Source organism: Camelina sativa, chromosome 19, assembly GCF_030686135.1.
Source record: "Camelina sativa cultivar CO46 ecotype springtype chromosome 19, ASM3068613v1".
Lineage (NCBI taxonomy): Eukaryota > Viridiplantae > Streptophyta > Magnoliopsida > Brassicales > Brassicaceae > Camelina > Camelina sativa.
The window spans coordinates 22,350,178-22,368,594 of record NC_141898.1 but is presented as its reverse complement, the minus strand read 5'-3'; the positions used below and the strand labels follow the sequence as shown (position 1 = coordinate 22,368,594).

Genomic DNA, 18,417 nt, shown 5'->3' with positions numbered 1-18,417 from the left:
CATGCATGTTTTGTTTGGAGATATCTTGTTCGATTTCTTTTTTTCATGGATATATTATGCTTCATCAAGCAACTTTTCTCATTGATCAGGTCTTTAATTAGGATCTGATCAACTCTATTTTTTAAAAAAGTATTAATTATGACCACGTTTCAAGCAACAATATAGAGATGAATATCTATACTACTAATTGGACAGTACAAAAGCAGAAAAAAAAACTTTTACAAAAAATTCCACATATTACCCTTACGGATTAAGCAAGGAAGAAGAGAAAAAAAAATTAAGGGCAAAAAGGTAATCAAATGGGTATAAAAGACGCGGATCCTAACCGATCCGGTTTAATCATATTCGGATCCTGTTTTGCTAGATTGACTGTCGAATATATAGTCCCTTATCCAATCACCTCGGTTGCATGCAAAAGAAAAAACAAAAGAATTACACCGACCAGAATCAAAAAGATAATGTTAGTTAAGGAATATATAATTGAATTAAAATTCCTATAAAAAAGCGAATTGCCTTAACTATCATCAATATCAATCTCATTCCATATAATACCAAACAATTAAACTACAATCAATATATGCTATTTAATCCGACTTAATCATCACCCAAATCAACGAATCAGTCTAAACATCCTCTATATTTACATCTCGAATCAATATCACAACCAAATCAGTATCCCTAATAATTAGTAACTACAATAACTATTAACAGGGAACATTAATCACAAACCGTAATATGGGGATTAGTTTAGTAGGATTGAAATCTCATATTATTGATATTTTAGCAAATAACATTTAAATATAACTACAAATATGGAAAAATACAGAATGATGATTCACCTTTTTTCTACACATTCAATAGAATAGGAAATTAAGATATTCGAATTTATGGGAGAATATCTTTAAAACAGAAACTCAATATCGTCAACTTGACCATTGTGTACAAACTTTTGTATATAAATATAGCATCCGGGTTTTACCTTTTTAGATAACATAAAGCTCTAATTTCTTTCACTCAACAACATCGATTACAAAAAAAAAAGATTGATGGATTCACATACCTTAACGACATTAAGCCCTTGAAAACGAGTTAGCGAATCCAAGCATCCAAACCAAGATCCTTCAATCATGGAAGCAATTCACTAAGCATATTGGATATGAATCTGTACGTCTCTAAGAAGATAGTAGAGATAAGCTACTAATATTTATTTTTTCGTATGTTTTACATCAATATTAAGTTTTCTAATTTGTGATCCTAACAATTTTGCAGCTGAAAAGTAAAATACAAAACCATCTCGAGCAAATTGATAAGTCTGTAAATCAGAATTCTCAACTATAGGATTTTCAAACAATCAACAAGTGGTAAGGATTTATTTATATCTCATCTACAATACTCAAATTTTGTTTTAAATAAATCATGTTAAGAAGAATCTACTTTTTATTTCAATATTTTATAATTGTATAGAACCTGTCAAAATATTTGTTTACACTTTGTTTCGTGTAAGAAACAAACTATACAAAAAATTTGGTTTGTTCTAATATGTTTTCTTTATAATAATTGAAATGGTTAAGCTTTATGGTTCAAATAGATTTATGTGGTTTACCCATGTTTTCTATACAACAGTTTGTCAATAAATCAAGGTGAACATATATACCTAAATTTTATCTTGGTTTTTGCTAAGCAACCATACGCCATTCACTAAATATTTTAAAAATCTCACATTTTGGTACGACAGCATCAACTTCCACACTTGATGAAAATAATTAACGTATCTTATCACTAATATCTAATAAGCATATTTTAGAATTTATTATTTCCCGAAACCGTCTCTATTAGTCATATAAATACAAACCTCGATGAACAAACTTAATACTCAATACTTTAGATCTATCAGCCAATTTTCTCATCAAGGCTGCTAATCGTGGATGAAGAAAGCTTGCTAACATCAAGCCTTTCAAAACGAGTTGGAAAAGTAAAGGTGAAATCGTCGATAGTGTACAAGGAACAACATAGATGGGGGAGGACTAAATTATTGTTTTCTTATTTGTTTGTATCTTATAGGATCTACTACAGAATCAAACTTGCCAAAAACAACGGTTTTGAATGATGTTACAAACATACCTGGTCTTGCCAAACATGGTCGAGAAGCACCATCGATCAAGAGAAAGCAATTACAAGGAACTGAAAACAATGGGATCTTCCTTAAACAACAAATAAGGTGATAGTTAGTTATGGCATTACCAAGTTATTTGATCTATATTGTAATCATCAAAGTAACACACATTTGTTGATATAACGAAGCAGGATATGCTGCTTCAGTAATCCGACTAAACGAAGACAAACTCATGGAATCTCTACACAATTTAGTCCTCCAGCTATTAATAGCAAGCATGGTAATAAGGATTTGAATAGATATTGAGTAACTGCTGAATACTATCTATACATTATTGTGTGTCTATAGTCATCTAATCATGTATTAGAACTAATATTAAGTCGATTCTCAGGTGTAGCTTCAATGTAAAATCTTTTATACAACATATAAACAATACAACAATCCGAATATTATTACTTAAGTCAGAGCTATTTTAACTAATAACAACCATTACAATAAGATCTTATGGCAAATTTTTAAAATGAACTCAATTCGAAGAGTTTAACATTATTATGTCATTTTGCACTCCATCAATTCCATTAAAACTCAAGGCAATTAACGATATTTCTATTGGGCATTAGAAACACATCAATGTTTCGGAGTAGAAAAACTGAAAGACAATTTACCTTGCTTTTTTTGTAATTGAAGGATCAGAGAGGCCTCCAAATATTGTACGCATGCTAGAGGACGACAAGACGAAGCAGTGGATCAAAAGAGAGGTCAGTTTTGTATAGCCATCGACAAAGCGGATCAGATCAAGAACATGAAGCTGGATTGTAAAGAGAAATTGGGTTAAAGGATTAAGCAGCGCGAGAAGAAGCTAACTACAGTGCATGTCGATTTGAATTCTCTAGAGATGAGGCAAGGGTAACTTGGCCGTCTTCCGAAGTGATGTCGGCGGAGAGGAGAGACGATATGAGATTTTTTCTTGGGGACTGATTCCCACCAGGAAAGCATCGCATCTCGAATCGGTAACGGAGGAGATTCCTGAGATGGCGGCGACAATAATGGTAGGTGTCGTGGTAGATTTATAATGGTGAGGAGTAGACGATGAAATTGTTGAGGACAGAGAAGGTGAGCCGCCGAGAGGTTTGACAGAGGAGAAGTCCATGAGAATTGAGAAGGTGAAGAGACTGATAAGAAGAAGATGGACAAGACCATCGTGAATCCGTGATTAACGAAGAAGAAAGTAGTAGTAGAACAAGAGCTACAAGGATAGGAAATGTGACTTAACACGAAAAAAGCTTTTGGGCCAATATGCAAAACAGGCCAACATAAATGGGTTTCGTCATTTGTGTTTTAAGTTAAGGTTCAAACAATTATTGAGTAATTAATCTATTCCATTTTTACTATTAAACTTATATATATATATATAACTTTATGTATTTTATAATTTTTCATATATTTTTATAACCTAAAGTGTCTATGTTATTTTATGATACATATTTTACTTTCAAATATTCAAAATGATATATTTATTTATTTATTTACTTATTTATCAAAGCAATAATTAAATTTTAAAATTTTATGGTATTTTATTGTTTAAGGTTACTTAATCAAAAATTAAGTACTAAAATAATATTTATAATAACAATTAATAAATATTATTTCAATCCATCACTTTACTAACAATTCACTTGCACTATACTCTAGAATAACAAATACAAGATGAGAGCATGTAATTTCGAATCGAATTCCAAATAAATATATAAGTTTAAATTAAGAAATTTTATAGAAAAAAATGATTGCCAATTACACGAAGTATACGCACATAGCCACATATGTAGACAATATAAATATTTTATTAACTACACGAACTATTGTCATCATACATTGATATGCATGAACAAGGTTCAGTGTACAATATCATAACCATCAATTTTGGGTGCTTTGTTTGCCAGAATCGGGTGTTGACCAATATTGACTAACGTTAACCGATGTTGATCGATGTTTATTTTTTTTAATTTATTTTTCTGTTGACCGATGTTGACCAACGTTTAGGTTTTGATGTGTGGTCATGTGTTGGCGTATACTTCGTGTAGCTGATAATCACTTTTCCAATTTTATGCCAAATTTTAGTTTTATCCCACACATAACTTCAGAAATTAATGGTTCTTGCCTATCCCGTTTTCGATCGGTAATACAAAAAAAAATTTCTATATTGAGAATGTCCCATATTAATTGGGAATACATTCGTTATGTGACGGGAATTTTGAAAACATGTATAGGACATAATGGGACATAACAAATATTACATTTGTTCCCTAAATATTCGTATTTGTTTTAAACGAGCTTTAATCGTTTCAAACGAGTTTTAAATGAATCTCTAATTTGTTTACAAATATAACACCGCACGTACGTGCGGGTCCAATCTAAAGTCGATAGTATCCAACCAAATCGAATCCATATATCGAAAAATATCCAATAGGTTTTATTTTTCGAAACCCGTTTATCCGAACTTGATCGGGTAATATCCCAAACCTGAACAGGTTACCCGAATGTTTAACCCTAATAAAATAAGTTTACAAAGATAATCCGTAAATACATTATATATTGCAAAGCTGATTACAAATTTAGTTTTTTAAATTAACCCAGCACGTATGTGCGTGTCTGAACCTAGTTGTTTATTAAAACTGTACCATCAATTACGAACCGAACTTGAGACAACATTTTAAAACTGACATTAGTTTATAACTTTATATATGCTGACGTATTACGTGTTCAAAGGTACTACTTACTAGTTATAATCCCTGTTTTAAAAATCCCCGTTTAGCACCGATTACGCTCCGTAAAATCGATAAATTTACCCTCTTCGTCTCGATTAATGACTAATCCCTGCCTAACATCGATTATCCGATTATACTGTCTAATCCGATTAATTCCCGTTTAATTTTCTATATACCTATTATTTTTGGAACCAAATATAAATCAAATATATATATATATTTTTGTGATTGAAACATTTAAATTAAGAGTTTATGACGTTTTACAATAACTAATGTACAAATTTTTAATTAAAATCATACTTTTTTTTCTTAAAATTACGTTTTTACGTGTTTACCATAGTTTTAAAGACAATACTATAGCTCTATATTTTATTTGATATTTTTCTTTTCATATAAACAGAATTATATATAGTTAGTACTATATATTTTTAATTTACTATTAATTTAATAAAATAACCCTAAAATTAGTCCCCGATTAATCTCCGTTTAATCTCCGATTTTCTTGCTAGGCGCTAGGCCCACCACCCCAACCGCCCGATTAGCGTCTAACTATTAGGTCCAACCGCCCGACTAGCGCCTAACTATTTCTAAATCAGGGGTTATAATATTGAGGAGCTTAATTTAACTTATCAATCAAGCCTTGTCCTAACAAATGTCATTAAAATAACTAAACAATAACTAGAGCAAGCAATCTAAAAACCGCAACCAATTAATTAAATTAGAATTAAAACAAACCTTTTATCCAACAAACATTTTTAACCATCAATCAATCATTTAAATGAAAGAAAAAAGAGTTGGGGTTATGATAAATAAATAATTTTGTATTAAATGAAGTTGGACTATTCATCCACAAGGCGTCACGTATGGGCACATAGGGCCATAGGGGCTTTGTCCCCAACAAGATGATAGTGATGTATAAGAGTTTGGTACAAACATTGATATTCTAGAACACCTACTTCTTTTTATTTTCTAGATGTATTTATCTGTTTGTATTTGTATTTTATTATATTTTGAGGATAAAAACCGGTGACACGTGGTTGCATTAAAAATATAATTCAACGGTGTAATGGTGTTCACACATTTTGACTAAGGTGTGAATTTTGCCAAAGTTTGGGTTTTGGAAATATATATAGGGGTTTGCTAATTTTTATTTAGCATTTAAATATGTATTATCAAATACTAATTAAACTAATCAGAAGCTTGTATTATTGTGATTCATCATTTTGGTTGAGTCATTGTTTATGTAGATCATAACGTGACTAGGACTACATTTTCTTTTCATTTCCCATGCAATGTTATGTTTTATGTTTTAAATTTTAAAATGTGCAATTAACTATTAACACCTTTTAAAAGAAATAATTTGTATGCATAAATAACGTTTCTTGATAAATAGGCTGATACAAAGAGTGTTTCAACTCCAATACAATAAATTGTGTTTTCTTGGTCAGCACTATAGGCTGGCTATACACTTTCACGGTGGAAGTTCCACGTTGAAAACAAAAGTTTCGCATACTTCGTCGACAGTATTTTTTTTTTTGGAGTATGGCATCAAAACCAAAATCAACCACAAAGCTATTCAACCTCTTCAAAACTGCATGCATGCATAGATCAAATTTATTATTCGAAAAACATATTAACATTATGTTACTTTGCTAATAATTGTTCGAAACTATTAAACGTTAGTGATGGTAAAAAAAATGGTAGTAAGAGGTTAAACTATAAACGACATGATGGTTTTGTATTGTTGAACCGCAAATTTTTTAGCATTTCATTTTGAAATTTGATGGATCGAAAGAAAAACAAAAGTTGTGAACAATGAATGGTTTTGAGATCGACATTGAAGGGGGAAAAAAAAACTAGTGAATATTGAATATGTGAATGTGGCAGTTATAGTTTGATGTAAAATAAAATATTAAAGAAATTAAAATTAATAATAAGAGGAAGAGCCCCACCAGCCACTCCTTCAAACGTGTCCTACCAACTCTCTTCTAGAAGCCAATTAGGCTCACCTTCCACCTCCAACCTTCCCTCCTCCTCTCTCCATAAAACCCTCAGCAACAGAATCAAAAGCATCATCCTCATCATCATCATCATCACAAGAAAATAGCTATGGGGAGATCTCCTTGCTGTGAGAAAGAACACATGAACAAAGGTGCTTGGACTAAAGAAGAAGACGAGAGACTTGTCTCTTACATCAAGTCTCATGGCGAAGGCTGTTGGCGATCTCTTCCTAGAGCCGCTGGTCTCCTCCGTTGTGGTAAAAGCTGCCGTCTCCGGTGGATTAACTACCTCCGACCTGATCTCAAAAGAGGAAACTTTACACATGATGAAGATGAACTTATCATCAAGCTTCATAGTCTCCTCGGCAACAAGTAAGTCCCTTGTTCAACTTGATAATATCTATACGCTCTGTTTCTTGAAGCTTATGTTCTGTTTCTTGAAACTTGTGTCCTGTTTCTTGAAACTTATGTTCTGTTTTTTCTTCTTCATTAGGTGGTCTTTAATTGCGGCGAGATTACCTGGAAGAACAGATAACGAGATCAAGAACTACTGGAATACACATATAAAGAGGAAGCTACTGAGTAAAGGGATTGATCCCTCTACCCACAGAGCAATCAACGAGGCGAAAACAGAGGACCAAATTGTAAAAGATGTTTCCTTTGGGTCAAAGTTTGAGAAAACAGAGAAGTCTGTGGACCAGAAGCAAAGTAAAAAGAATCTAAATGGGTTTGGCTGTAAAGAAGAGAGCGTTGAGTACTACCCAGTTGTTGTTGTTGAAGAAGCAATATGTCCAGATTTGAATCTTGAGCTTAAGATAAGTCCACCATGCCAAAACCATAGAGAAAGATCTCCTCCTTACACTGCGCCCCGTTTTTACATGGAAAACGGCATGGAGTGTAGTAGTGAAACTGCGAAATGTCAGACAGAGGATAGTAGTAGCATTAGCTATTCTTCTTCGATTGATATTAGCAGAAGTGGCGTTGGCTATGACTTCTTGGGTTTGAAGACAAGAGTTTTGGATTTTAGAAGCTTGGAAATGAAATAAATGAATTAGAGAAATGATAATTTGTAGTTGTGTGATAATGTTAGACTCTTTTTTTTTTACTTGATCTTTGTTTTCCCTTATTTCCCAACTTTTGTATATTAACTTGAAATTTTCAAATCTGATTAATCAAGTTTGAGTTCAATTGTTTTGTATTTAAGTATATGGTACGTAGATAAATTAAGATAGGTTAGTGTGAATTTGAGATGAGTTAGTAAACCGTTGGTCGAGCGTTTAGTCTCTATTTCGATCTTATAAGAATTATGTACCGCTAGACATTACGTTCCTATATGATCGATGTGCATTTTTGATAAAGATCCACACGTGTATGCATCATGGAGACTTAGCTCTCTGACATACGGTAGGATTTAACGTCTATAATTGGAGAATGATATATCTATAGTTTGCATCTAATAATGATCATTGATTTTGTTGTAGTCATTTCAAATTCTTTTTCAACTATTTTTTTTTTAATTCGGTTTGTTTGATCAAGAATCTAACCAGCTCTATAAAAAAAAAACTAACCATCTAATGTGCTACGTGCAAGATAAATTAGTGTACAGTGTAAAATTATACCTTTAGTTTGACCAATACGACGAAACCAATGAAAGTCTTAACAAGTTAATTACTTTTAAGAAAAAAAGGTTTACTATGACATTTTACTCGTAGTTGGCCATAGTGAACATTTTAAATGACAAAAATCCTTAATTTTCTGTAGAGATTAGTTAGGATACCGGTTTGGACTAGTTATAAAAGAGTTAGGTCATGTTCGTTTCGTGATATAGACGCAAAATCTGGATTTTGTATCTGGACGCAGTATCTGAACGCAACATCTAGATACCGTTCGTTTGTGATTTTGGTTTATTCATCCAGAAATTATATCTGGATGCAGCTATGTTTGTTTTGTTATTTGGTATATGCATCTAAATACAAAAAATGAAAAATGACCTAAAAGCCCTTTATTTTGTGTTGAAGATGTTAGTGGTTTTGGTTATTGATTAGTAATGTAAAGAATTTTCTTTAAACATTTAAAAATGAAATCATCTTTTATAATTTAAAAATATATTCTTATTTCTTTAAATTATATAATTTAAAATTATTTTTATCTAACATTTCTAAAATTATATCAATTAGTATCACTCAACATTTTTAAATTACATAAAAAATAACTTGTTAAGCATATAACACAAAAAATATGATCCTTACACAAAAAAATAACACAAAAAATAACTTCTTTAACTTATGATCCAACAAAACCTTATTACAATCAACATTTTGGTAATCTTATAGTAATCCTTCAAAACAATCATAATTTTGAAGGATTAACTAGGATCCTCTTTGGCTAGAAACAATTACACATATCAAAGACCTGAATAATGAAATGGGATACCACAAGAACACACAACGATCAATCACGGTTTACAGACGCCTCCTAGATAGTCTCTTGCCTCTAGTCTTCCTCCTTGAGACAAGAGTGCCATGGTTCCCCTGCAACAATCAGTAACTCATCATAAGCCATCATAACCGTCCAGAGAAACATTAAAATCAAGCCACCATAATCATTAATATATCATCTTCGTCATCATCACTATACTAAAGCCAAATCTCAAAACTCAATCGTGTTGGCTACAATCAAAACCAAACAAGAATCACAACCAAAACCTCTCCAATATCTCTCTAATACTAGCCGCTACATTAACAAACAAAACCAAACAAGAATCATTGAAAGAAGTGTCGTACCATAGTCTTTTGTGAAACTGTTGTGATGCTTATGAACGTTGTGATGCTTATGTCGTACCATAGTCTTTTGTGAAACTGTTGTGATACATCAAAACAGAGTGCAATAAGCAAACCGAACATAAACAAGCCATAACCTGTAACAACATAGCAACATCTATGAAATGGGCACCAAAAGGAATAACAACATCAAACCTATTAAGATTGTTTACCTTGACACGAAGACTTTTGAAACTGCGATTCTGCTGCCCATTGTAGATAAAGGAAAAAAAAACGCAATCTCAAATCGATGAACCCAGATTCTGGTTAAACCACACAAGTTTGCAGAATTTCAATAAAAAACACATTCATATGCTTAATCAAAGCAGTAGTTTGAGCTACAGATTATGTTCTTATCAAATTCATACACACAAACACCAAACTACATACACACACACCAAACTACAGATTCTCTACACACCAAACTAAAAAAAAACAGATTCTCTACTTTTAGTTTCTCTTCAAGTCGAAGTTCGAGATAAAACCGGGTTTGTTCATCATTCCACATTAGATTCTAGAAACACATAAAGCAAACAATGATTTATGCACTCTCATATGGCAAACAAACGAAGAAGCAAAGCCATATTACTTGGCCAAAGGAGTGTTGTACCGTAGTATTTTGTGAAACTGTTGTGATGCTAATACGGAAGTTGACGTCCTCTTCCTATCTTTTCAGTTATAACATCACGGAGAGTCTCCATTGCTCTATCACCAGTTGGAATGTATGGAGTATGTTCAATGTTACCTTCTTCTTCATTTTCTACAGCTTGGTCACCATGATTCTCATAATAATCTACCATCTCCCAATAAGCAAAGTCACGGTCTTCAAAGTGTGAATCTCGAATAAAGTTGTGAAGTGCCATAGTTGCTGTCACAATCTTTATCCACTTTTTCAGCTCATACTTAGGATGTTTCCTATCTAAAATCCTCCACTTTGCTTTCCAAACACCAAATGTTCTCTCTATCATAGAACGCAAACTAGAATGTCTACGGTTAAACAGCTCTCTAGTGCTAGTAGGTGGTCCTCCCCTTGCAAACAGATCAAGATGATACCTAGCTTTACGATGAGGCCCTAGATAACCGGTTCTAGTTGGGTAACCTGAGTCTACTAGATAGTACTTGCCATTTGGTGGATGAGGGAAGGAAGGTTCATGAGTAGCACAATGTGTTAAAACCTTAGTGTCATGTGCTCTACCAGGAACTCCAACATAAGCAAATATAAATCTCATGCTAAAGTTACAGATCGCTAGAACATTCATTGTTGGTTCAGATTTTCTACCTCTATATGCTTCCGTACTATTAGATGGAGGGCGAACAGATATATGAGTGTCATCCAAAGCACCAATGCAGTTTTAAAAAAAAGGCCAATACCTACTATCTTTTACTAGTTTAGGACTAGGTTTTGCAAACTCACCTCTAGATGGCTTCACTATATCTGCTGCAAGCTTCAACATAACCGCTAAAACATCATCTAGCTTTCTTTTTACTGTATCCAAAGAATGCTGATATCGTTCAGCTAAGACCCGGACTGTTACATCTTGTGCCACCATTTCAATAAACATTGCTACACTCTCTTCAAGATAGACATGGCATGATTCTTCAAGTTTATATTTCTGTGATAGCACCTGGCATAAACTCATAAATGTACCTTGATTCATTCGGAGGATATCAAAACACTGTTTCTCAGACTCATGCATAAACCGTTGCACCCGACGCCAACCTCCACCTCGATCTGTCCTTTGCATCTCTCTATTAGTATTAACTCCATAAACTTCTTGTATTGCATAATACATATGTTCTTCTTCCTCTAATATCAAGTCGATGTCATCATCCTCAAATGATGGTCTAAATGTATCCTGCAATAAAAGCAAAAGAAACTGATGGTTGATAACAAAACAAACAAAGTTCTGATCAAAGTTCTGATCAAGCCAACCGAAGAAGAGAATTCATACTAAACAACCAGAGATAGAGAGAACAACGAGCCAAACGAGAGAAGAAGAGAATGAGCATATAAGTAATAAGAAGTAGAGAGAAGTGAACAAGAACACTTATTTCATCATTATCGATAAAAGACAGATTATGTTCTTATCAAAGTCATACACACCAAACACACCAAACTACAGATTCTCTACACAGCAAACTAAAAAAAAAAAAAAAAAACTACAGATTATGTTTCACCAGTCTCTGCTTTCACCAGTCTCTGCTTTCACCAGTCTCTGCTTTCACCAGTCTCAAACTCCAAGTAAAGAACTTTGTTCTCATCATCTTCAAAGCTTATGAACGTGTGACGGTTGGTAGCGTCTTCCTTGAGATGTTTCATAGCTGCTTTGAACAATGGAGACCACATTCTTATACTAGACAGAGAATTTAAAACCCTCATAGCCCTAAGCTGACTACAACTAAAGTCAGGGTGACTCTCCATGAGTTGATTCTTGTAGGTAAGTATCTCATCACGTGATTGAATACTATCCCTTATCACATCTGCCACTGCTTGTCCTTCCACAGCTTGTCCTGCACGTCTTTTTCGAGGATACTTTGGTACATTGGAAGCTGCAGGAGCATTGGAAGCTGCAGGAGCATTGGAAGCTGCGGGAGCATCATGTTCTTGTCTTGATTCAGCAGCCTCATCGTCATCTAACATCATGTTGTTGTCTAAATGGTTTTCACCCTGTTGAGCACTCCAACCCTCAGCTCCAGTTATATGAACTGACCCAAACATTTTTTCCATTAAATCAGTGTTTGGTACTGGTTTATCCTTTATCTTTCTAGCTCCAGGCCACTCCTAAAATAAAAATTATACTTAAGTTTCATCATCCTCCAAAGATAAACTAGAGACCACAAAAGAAGAACTAGAGACCACAGAAGAAGAAAAAAAAATCTAAAGAGGAAGCTATATACCTTACAACGCTCATCCCACCAATCATCACTCATGTCTATGGACCCATTGGGATAATAGCTCATTCCAGTTCTATTATGAGTCAATTTCCTGAAAGTTATGTATTGCTTCTTACACGTATTAAACTTGCTCCTAAATTTTTTCCAATTATGCTTCTCACCAAATGCATCATAGAACTTAGATGTAATCGTTTGTTTCCCAGCTTCATTCACTATATGGTTTCTTATATTTCCTTTTAGATTCTCTTCAAGTCGAAGTTCAAGATAAAAACGGCTTTGTTCATCACTCCATATTAGATTCTAAACCACAAATCAATCACAAATTACAAACCCATCACAAGATACATAAGGCAAAGGCTAAACATAGATAGAGTATAAACACATAAAGCAATCACAAATCAGAAACAAATCACAAACCCATCACAAGATACATAAGGCAAAGGCTAAACATAGTAGAGTATAAACACATAAAGCAATCACAAATCACAAAGACCATACTAACTACAACTGAAGACACATAAATCGGATCACAAATCACAAACATAAGTTGCAGAGAAGTAGAAGAGGATACTTACATCACTGCCTGGTACAGATGTCATCGTTTACTCTTTGACTGCACAATCTGCATTTGAAATAAGTAAAGTCACAAACCTCATTCATAGATAGCAAATCTCTTAAGAGCACAAGCTAAATCTCTTAAGAACACAAGCTAAATTCATTGTTTCATAAACACCCAAATGGAAAATATCATAGATAACACATCTCTTCAAAACCTCGAAGCTAAATCTCATGGTTTCATAAACACCCAAATGGAAAAAATCAGAGATAGCAAAATTCATAAGAACAAGAGCTCTATCTCATGGTTTCATAAACACCCAAGTGGAAAAAATCAACAGTTTGCTTCTGCTGCAACACGAATTGAAAAAAAAAATCAAACCATCAACAACAAAAGACTTACGAGTTCTGTGAGCTGGAGAATCGGAACCAGAGCTGCGAGCTTCTTCTATGGTGGAGAATCGAAACGAAGCTGCAAGCAATGGATTCGAGCAATGGTGGAGCTTCTACAATGGAGTCGAGGTCTTGTGGTTGGAGAACGAAGCAGAACTCCTACGATGGAGTCGAGCTTCGAGATTTAGGGTTTGTAAATATTAGAATTTAGGGGAATTAAAATTAGGGGTATTTTAGTCATTTATAATGTTTGGATGAGTTTACTGTAGCCAAACTCTCACAAAAATCTCATCCAGAATTTCAAATTTTTTTGGATGAGTTTTTAAAACGAATACAGATATTGCATTCAGTTTATTTCTTAATTATGACTAAACAAACAATAACCTGTATCTGCATCTAGATAGTGCATCTAACACACCAAACGAACAACACCTTACTATTTATTTTCACTATGCTCATTTCTAGAAAGCTTGAGAGTTTTCTTTTCAAGGAAGTGATAAGTTGTGTGAGGATGAGAAGTGTGTGAGGGCGATTGAAGTGGTTGGATAGTACATGTTTCGATTCATTACTACATACTTTAAATAAAGACTTGTTGGTCATTGATCATATCTTGGATCTGCGTTGGATTTTAGCCAATTAAATTTTGTTATAAAACAATCTACAATATTTTCAGTTGGGTACGTACATATGACCTTTTTAAACTAAACGAAACTATATACATATGTCACATGAACAATATGTAAAAATCATTGTGCTTAGCTACCATAGGTTTAGGTTACAAAAAATCAAGGGGACCAACATGTCAATTTAGATCACACGAATAGGTTGACTAATTTAGACATGGAGGTCCATTTATCATTGAAACTTACAAATCAAAATATGCATTAATGACAAATAACACATACATCCATCGGATGGCTAATATGAAGAATTTAAAAAAAATCAGGCATGCTTTGAATGGAGATGTGCGATGTAGAATAAACTTGGATATAAAAGTTTAATACTATTAGTATCACATATAAAAATTTATTCATTCACATGGCATTCATTGATCGTATCTTTCATTATAGTTCTATGTTTATATTTAGAGCCTTAGTAAATAGATAAGAATATGAGAAAATTGTACATGATAATTATTGTTTTATTAATTAATTTACAATGATAACTAAAAGTTTCTTATTAAAAAGATATATAACCTACATAATGATTTGTGTTAATGGCGTTGCTAGAATTTAAATGATGAATAACTAAGTTATATTTTGTTTCAATCTAAGTGATGAATTAACTAGTTCCAAGGTTGAAACATAGATGCATTTTCTCTGTTTAGTAGGGACTAAGAAGAGTAAACGTGTAACGAATATGATGCTTCAAAGAAGGGTCATCACATGCGTTTACACCAAATTAATCTGCTTTATAACCTTTTTTTATTTGGTTTAGTAGTATTACCTTTTCCAAAAGTGTTAGGTGCAATTTTTGGGAGATTTGATACGTCTATTTGTGACGACATTATCTATTTTATAACGATATGATTCGTCCACATGTCTGTAGACATAGTTTAAGGTTATGTTCATATTGTAATCTGAGACTTGCCATAAACGTCAATGAACTCACATTTTCAAATAATGGACAATATTGAATAGTGGTTTATAGAGACATGAATGATGGGTCTATCCTCTTACTTAACAGTTGGCTGTTCTGATGGCAGGATCTGTTTGGCTTATTTATGAATCCAACTTGATTGAATCTAGACTTTGGTTCGGTTTCGGGTTGAGTTTTATTTTTTTGGTTTTCGGATTTCCGATTAAACATATTAATAAGTTTTAATGGTTTTGGCCTTTTGGGTATTATTTTCATTATTAAAAAAAATGCTTACATTCTTATTGATTCAGTCAAATTCGGAATAGTTTTGTCTTTATATAGCAAAAATGAATCCAATTATACCACACTAATATGTAGTTCATTTTAAAAAATTGATTGAATTGATTCGGTCAGATCATATTAGGTTTGTCCAAACTAAACACTCTTATTTTGATACAACCTGATTTTGAATCCTCATTTTGAAATACAGTTGTGGTTTTGGTTATAGTCCAGACAAGCTAGATGTGTAAACCTATAATCAAAAACTCGACATGCGGTAACTCCAGCCAACAGTAGACTTAGACTTGAAACCGACCTAGACCAAACCGACCCTAATCTTTGAACTGAAAAGCCTGTTCAGGGACGGCCAACAGACTCTCATTCTTCCGTAACGTATCTATATACAAGAGAAACGAATTCTATATCGAAGGCCTCAGTAGTATCCATCAATTAATTTACATAATCCAACATTTTAATACATGAATTGATCTCAAGATATCACTAGAAAAAGAACCCGTTTAACCCATAGGCAACAACCAGGCAGCTTCTAATGTATATGCAATGGAATGACCAATCTATGCCTAAAGTTGTACACAAACATAAAACTCAATTCTTATTGCAAAGCCTTTTGTCTCTCATGAATGCTGATTCTGGTAACAGTATAATATATGATAGTGCTGTAACAATGCATCCCCGTGTGTCGACTACCACTCTACTTACCACTGGAGGTAGATGTTGTCATAAACGATTCACCACACCCGCATTGCCCTTGGGAGTTAGGATTGATGAACACAAACTCTGATCTGCAATTAAAGCAAAAGAGGTTAATAATATGGTTTTAAAAATCGGCAAGCGACTTTGCGTTTGAAATGTGACAGAGGTCCAAACCTGAGTTTATCATCTACAAAATCCATCTTGGTCCCAATCACATGCATTAAAGCCTTTGGTTCAACAAGTATCCTCACACCTTTCTCTTCCACCAGCTCATCAAACTTCCCTCTCTCATCTGAAACAGGCACTCGCAAAGAGATAATATATAAACAAAGGCTCAAGACACACGATCAACAGCATGTAATATAGCACACAACTATTAAGAAATTGTGCATTAGCTGATAAGTACACTATATAACACCTTGAACCATATATTGATACTCGTGTACAGTACTTTGTTGGCTAGTCTAGTACTTTTGTCCATTCAGTCATACAGATATAAACAAAAACGAATGTAGAACTGACTACCAAAAGTTACAGAACATGAATAATTCTGGAGCAACAAAAATGGTTACGTATCTACCAAATCCAACTATCAAGTTTGAATCTACCAAACGTGAGGCGAACATCTATCTAGACACTTGAAGACAAGAAACAAACAATCGCTGAATGTTATATTTATGAACTAGATAGAACTTGACTGTATAGCAATCATCAATGAACCAAAACCCAGATACAACAACATAAAACAGTCTCAATTTTAACACAAAGTCTAGTATCTATTATCTCCTTATACTATGGCTGTGAAATAGAGAAATAAGAAGGAAGAAAAAACACAGAACAAGATCAGAATTCACAATCCAAAAACCCCAAAATCAAAATTGAAACTTGATTCCACCCAAAGGAGATCAAAGGCTGTAATTTGAAACAAAACCCAGAAAATGAAAATCAAAGATGAAAGAGGAGTCGTGCTCGTACCAGCGTAATTAAGGGTATAGGACAAGCCGTTGCAGCCACGAGCCTTCACGCCTAATCGTAGGAAAGGCTTTTGGCGCTGTTGCAAGAGATGATGAACCCTAGAGGCAGCTTCGTCCGTCAAGGTTAATACTTGCTTCCTTAACGCCGGTCCAACCCTCGCCGCCGCAGCCGCTAAAACTCCAGAAGCCTTCATCTATAGGAATTGAATCGAATCGAATCCTCGGAGAATTTATTATAGTTTCACGGACATAATCAAAAATGAACAAAGTCTAGTTTTTTTTGTTTTGACTCAATTGCAAAATTAGACCACTAACTTGACTCAATTGCAAAACTGACCATCTCTTCTTCTCTCTCCTAACATTTGTGATTTTCTTCTAATTAAATCTTTATGTATTTATTGTATTCACAAAAATGCCATTATTTCTAATTTATTTAAATTTCTTCTGAAAATATTTATTACATCCATATCTTCATCTTTTTCTTTTATTTACGGTTGTACCACCACCATCAATTTTCTAACAACCATGAACAACCAAATTTGAAGCTCTTAATGCTTCAACAACCTGAATTTGTGAGCTTAAATAATATCTAATGCTATGAGAACTTCATTTTCTTCCATCTCCTCTTTATTTTAATCTAAGAAAATTTGCAAGTGTGTTCATTTTGTTATATGTCATGTTTCTTGGATAGTGATTAAATTGGTGTTTGGTTTCTTCCTTGGTGACTAAAGACGACGTCCTCGACTGCTTGACATTGCGAAACAACCACCCATAAGGTTATTTTCCGGTAGATTTCGTGATTTTTCTTGTTTTTTTACGAAATTAGACTTCATTTGTTAGTCTAACCGTCAAAATATCATGTAAAGTCTACTATATGGTTAGTTTTGCAATTAAAAATTTATCGAGTTTCGAGCCCGTAGACTGAAATTTCAGTCTCCTTAATTTCATTTGAAAACAAAAAAATATGATTCAGACTGCATTATAATCTTTCCGTCAGATACTTTGTTTGCAGTCTACTAAGGTGTATTTTTGCAATTGACCAAATTCTTGACTTTTTAGTGATGACTGACGGACTAAGTCTTCTTATGATAATAAAAGAGTAGACTTCTATAGTGACTATTTTTGGGGTTGACCAAAATATTTAAGCATTGACCGTAATATTATTGATATAAAATTAATTAGTTGACTACAAAAAAATCTACTAATTAAAAAATTAAAATGTTAGTCAACACCAAAAATGACCACGGTAGACTGCAAACGAAGTCAACATTCCTGGAGACTTTGTATGTAGTCTACTTGGAGAAAGTCAAACTTGGTCAATTGCAAAACTAA

At 33.5% G+C, this 18,417-nt stretch overlaps 5 protein-coding genes across 6 annotated transcripts; 1 reads left to right on the top strand and 4 right to left on the bottom strand.

Annotated features, from left to right (window-relative positions):
* The first annotated feature begins 6,384 nt into the window (after positions 1–6,384).
* LOC104766971 (transcription factor MYB7) lies at positions 6,385–8,066 on the top strand. Its single transcript, XM_010490939.3, has 2 exons — positions 6,385–7,250; positions 7,372–8,066. Exons 1-2 carry the CDS (start codon positions 6,988–6,990, stop codon positions 7,922–7,924), a joined length of 816 nt encoding a protein of 271 aa, XP_010489241.1. The 5' UTR covers positions 6,385–6,987; the 3' UTR covers positions 7,925–8,066.
* A 2,142-nt stretch (positions 8,067–10,208) lies between these two features.
* On the bottom strand, positions 10,209–11,067 carry LOC147920848 (uncharacterized). Its single transcript, XM_087502878.1, has one exon. It carries the CDS (start codon positions 10,954–10,956, stop codon positions 10,336–10,338), a length of 621 nt encoding a protein of 206 aa, XP_087359004.1. The 5' UTR covers positions 10,957–11,067; the 3' UTR covers positions 10,209–10,335.
* LOC104768119 (uncharacterized) lies at positions 11,050–11,490 on the bottom strand. Its single transcript, XM_010492049.2, has one exon. The coding sequence runs from the start codon at positions 11,488–11,490 to the stop codon at positions 11,050–11,052; it is 441 nt and encodes a 146-aa protein (XP_010490351.2).
* A 242-nt stretch (positions 11,491–11,732) lies between these two features.
* On the bottom strand, positions 11,733–13,749 carry LOC104766970 (uncharacterized). Of its 2 annotated transcripts, XM_010490938.3 has the most exons (4): positions 13,551–13,719; positions 13,168–13,214; positions 12,596–12,892; positions 11,733–12,479 (listed from the first exon to the last, which is right to left on the bottom strand). In XM_010490938.3, exons 2-4 carry the CDS (start codon positions 13,189–13,191, stop codon positions 11,904–11,906), a joined length of 897 nt encoding a protein of 298 aa, XP_010489240.2. In that variant the 5' UTR covers positions 13,192–13,214; positions 13,551–13,719; the 3' UTR covers positions 11,733–11,903. The 2 variants fall into 2 exon arrangements, with proteins under 2 accessions (XP_010489240.2, XP_087359005.1); XM_087502879.1 differs by lacking the exon at positions 12,596–12,892 and having other exon boundaries at positions 13,551–13,749.
* Positions 13,750–15,814: 2,065 nt separating this feature from the next.
* LOC104766969 (iron-sulfur assembly protein IscA-like 1, mitochondrial) lies at positions 15,815–17,451 on the bottom strand. Its single transcript, XM_010490937.3, has 3 exons — positions 17,087–17,451; positions 16,286–16,403; positions 15,815–16,200 (listed from the first exon to the last, which is right to left on the bottom strand). The coding sequence occupies exons 1-3, from the start codon at positions 17,277–17,279 to the stop codon at positions 16,110–16,112; spliced, it is 402 nt and encodes a 133-aa protein (XP_010489239.1). The 5' UTR covers positions 17,280–17,451; the 3' UTR covers positions 15,815–16,109.
* Positions 17,452–18,417: the final 966 nt, after the last annotated feature.

Bases quoted from the DNA above. Each gene is read 5' to 3' on its own strand.
- LOC104766971 (XM_010490939.3), top strand. From the start codon at position 6,988: ATGGGGAGATCTCCTTGCTGTGAGAAAGAACACATGAACAAAGGTGCT. The intron at 7,251-7,371 runs GTAAGTCCCTTG...CTTCTTCATTAG, and splicing joins CATAGTCTCCTCGGCAACAA to GTGGTCTTTAATTGCGGCGA.
- LOC147920848 (XM_087502878.1), bottom strand. From the start codon at position 10,956: ATGAATGTTCTAGCGATCTGTAACTTTAGCATGAGATTTATATTTGCT.
- LOC104768119 (XM_010492049.2), bottom strand. From the start codon at position 11,490: ATGTATTATGCAATACAAGAAGTTTATGGAGTTAATACTAATAGAGAG.
- LOC104766970 (XM_010490938.3), bottom strand. From the start codon at position 13,191: ATGACATCTGTACCAGGCAGTGAT. The intron at 12,893-13,167 runs GTAAGTATCCTC...TTTGTGGTTTAG, and splicing joins CATCTGTACCAGGCAGTGAT to AATCTAATATGGAGTGATGA. The intron at 12,480-12,595 runs GTATATAGCTTC...TTTTTATTTTAG, and splicing joins GGTGGGATGAGCGTTGTAAG to GAGTGGCCTGGAGCTAGAAA.
- LOC104766969 (XM_010490937.3), bottom strand. From the start codon at position 17,279: ATGAAGGCTTCTGGAGTTTTAGCGGCTGCGGCGGCGAGGGTTGGACCG. The intron at 16,404-17,086 runs GTACGAGCACGA...TGCCTGTTTCAG, and splicing joins CTATACCCTTAATTACGCTG to ATGAGAGAGGGAAGTTTGAT. The intron at 16,201-16,285 runs GTTTGGACCTCT...CTTTAATTGCAG, and splicing joins TTTGTAGATGATAAACTCAG to ATCAGAGTTTGTGTTCATCA.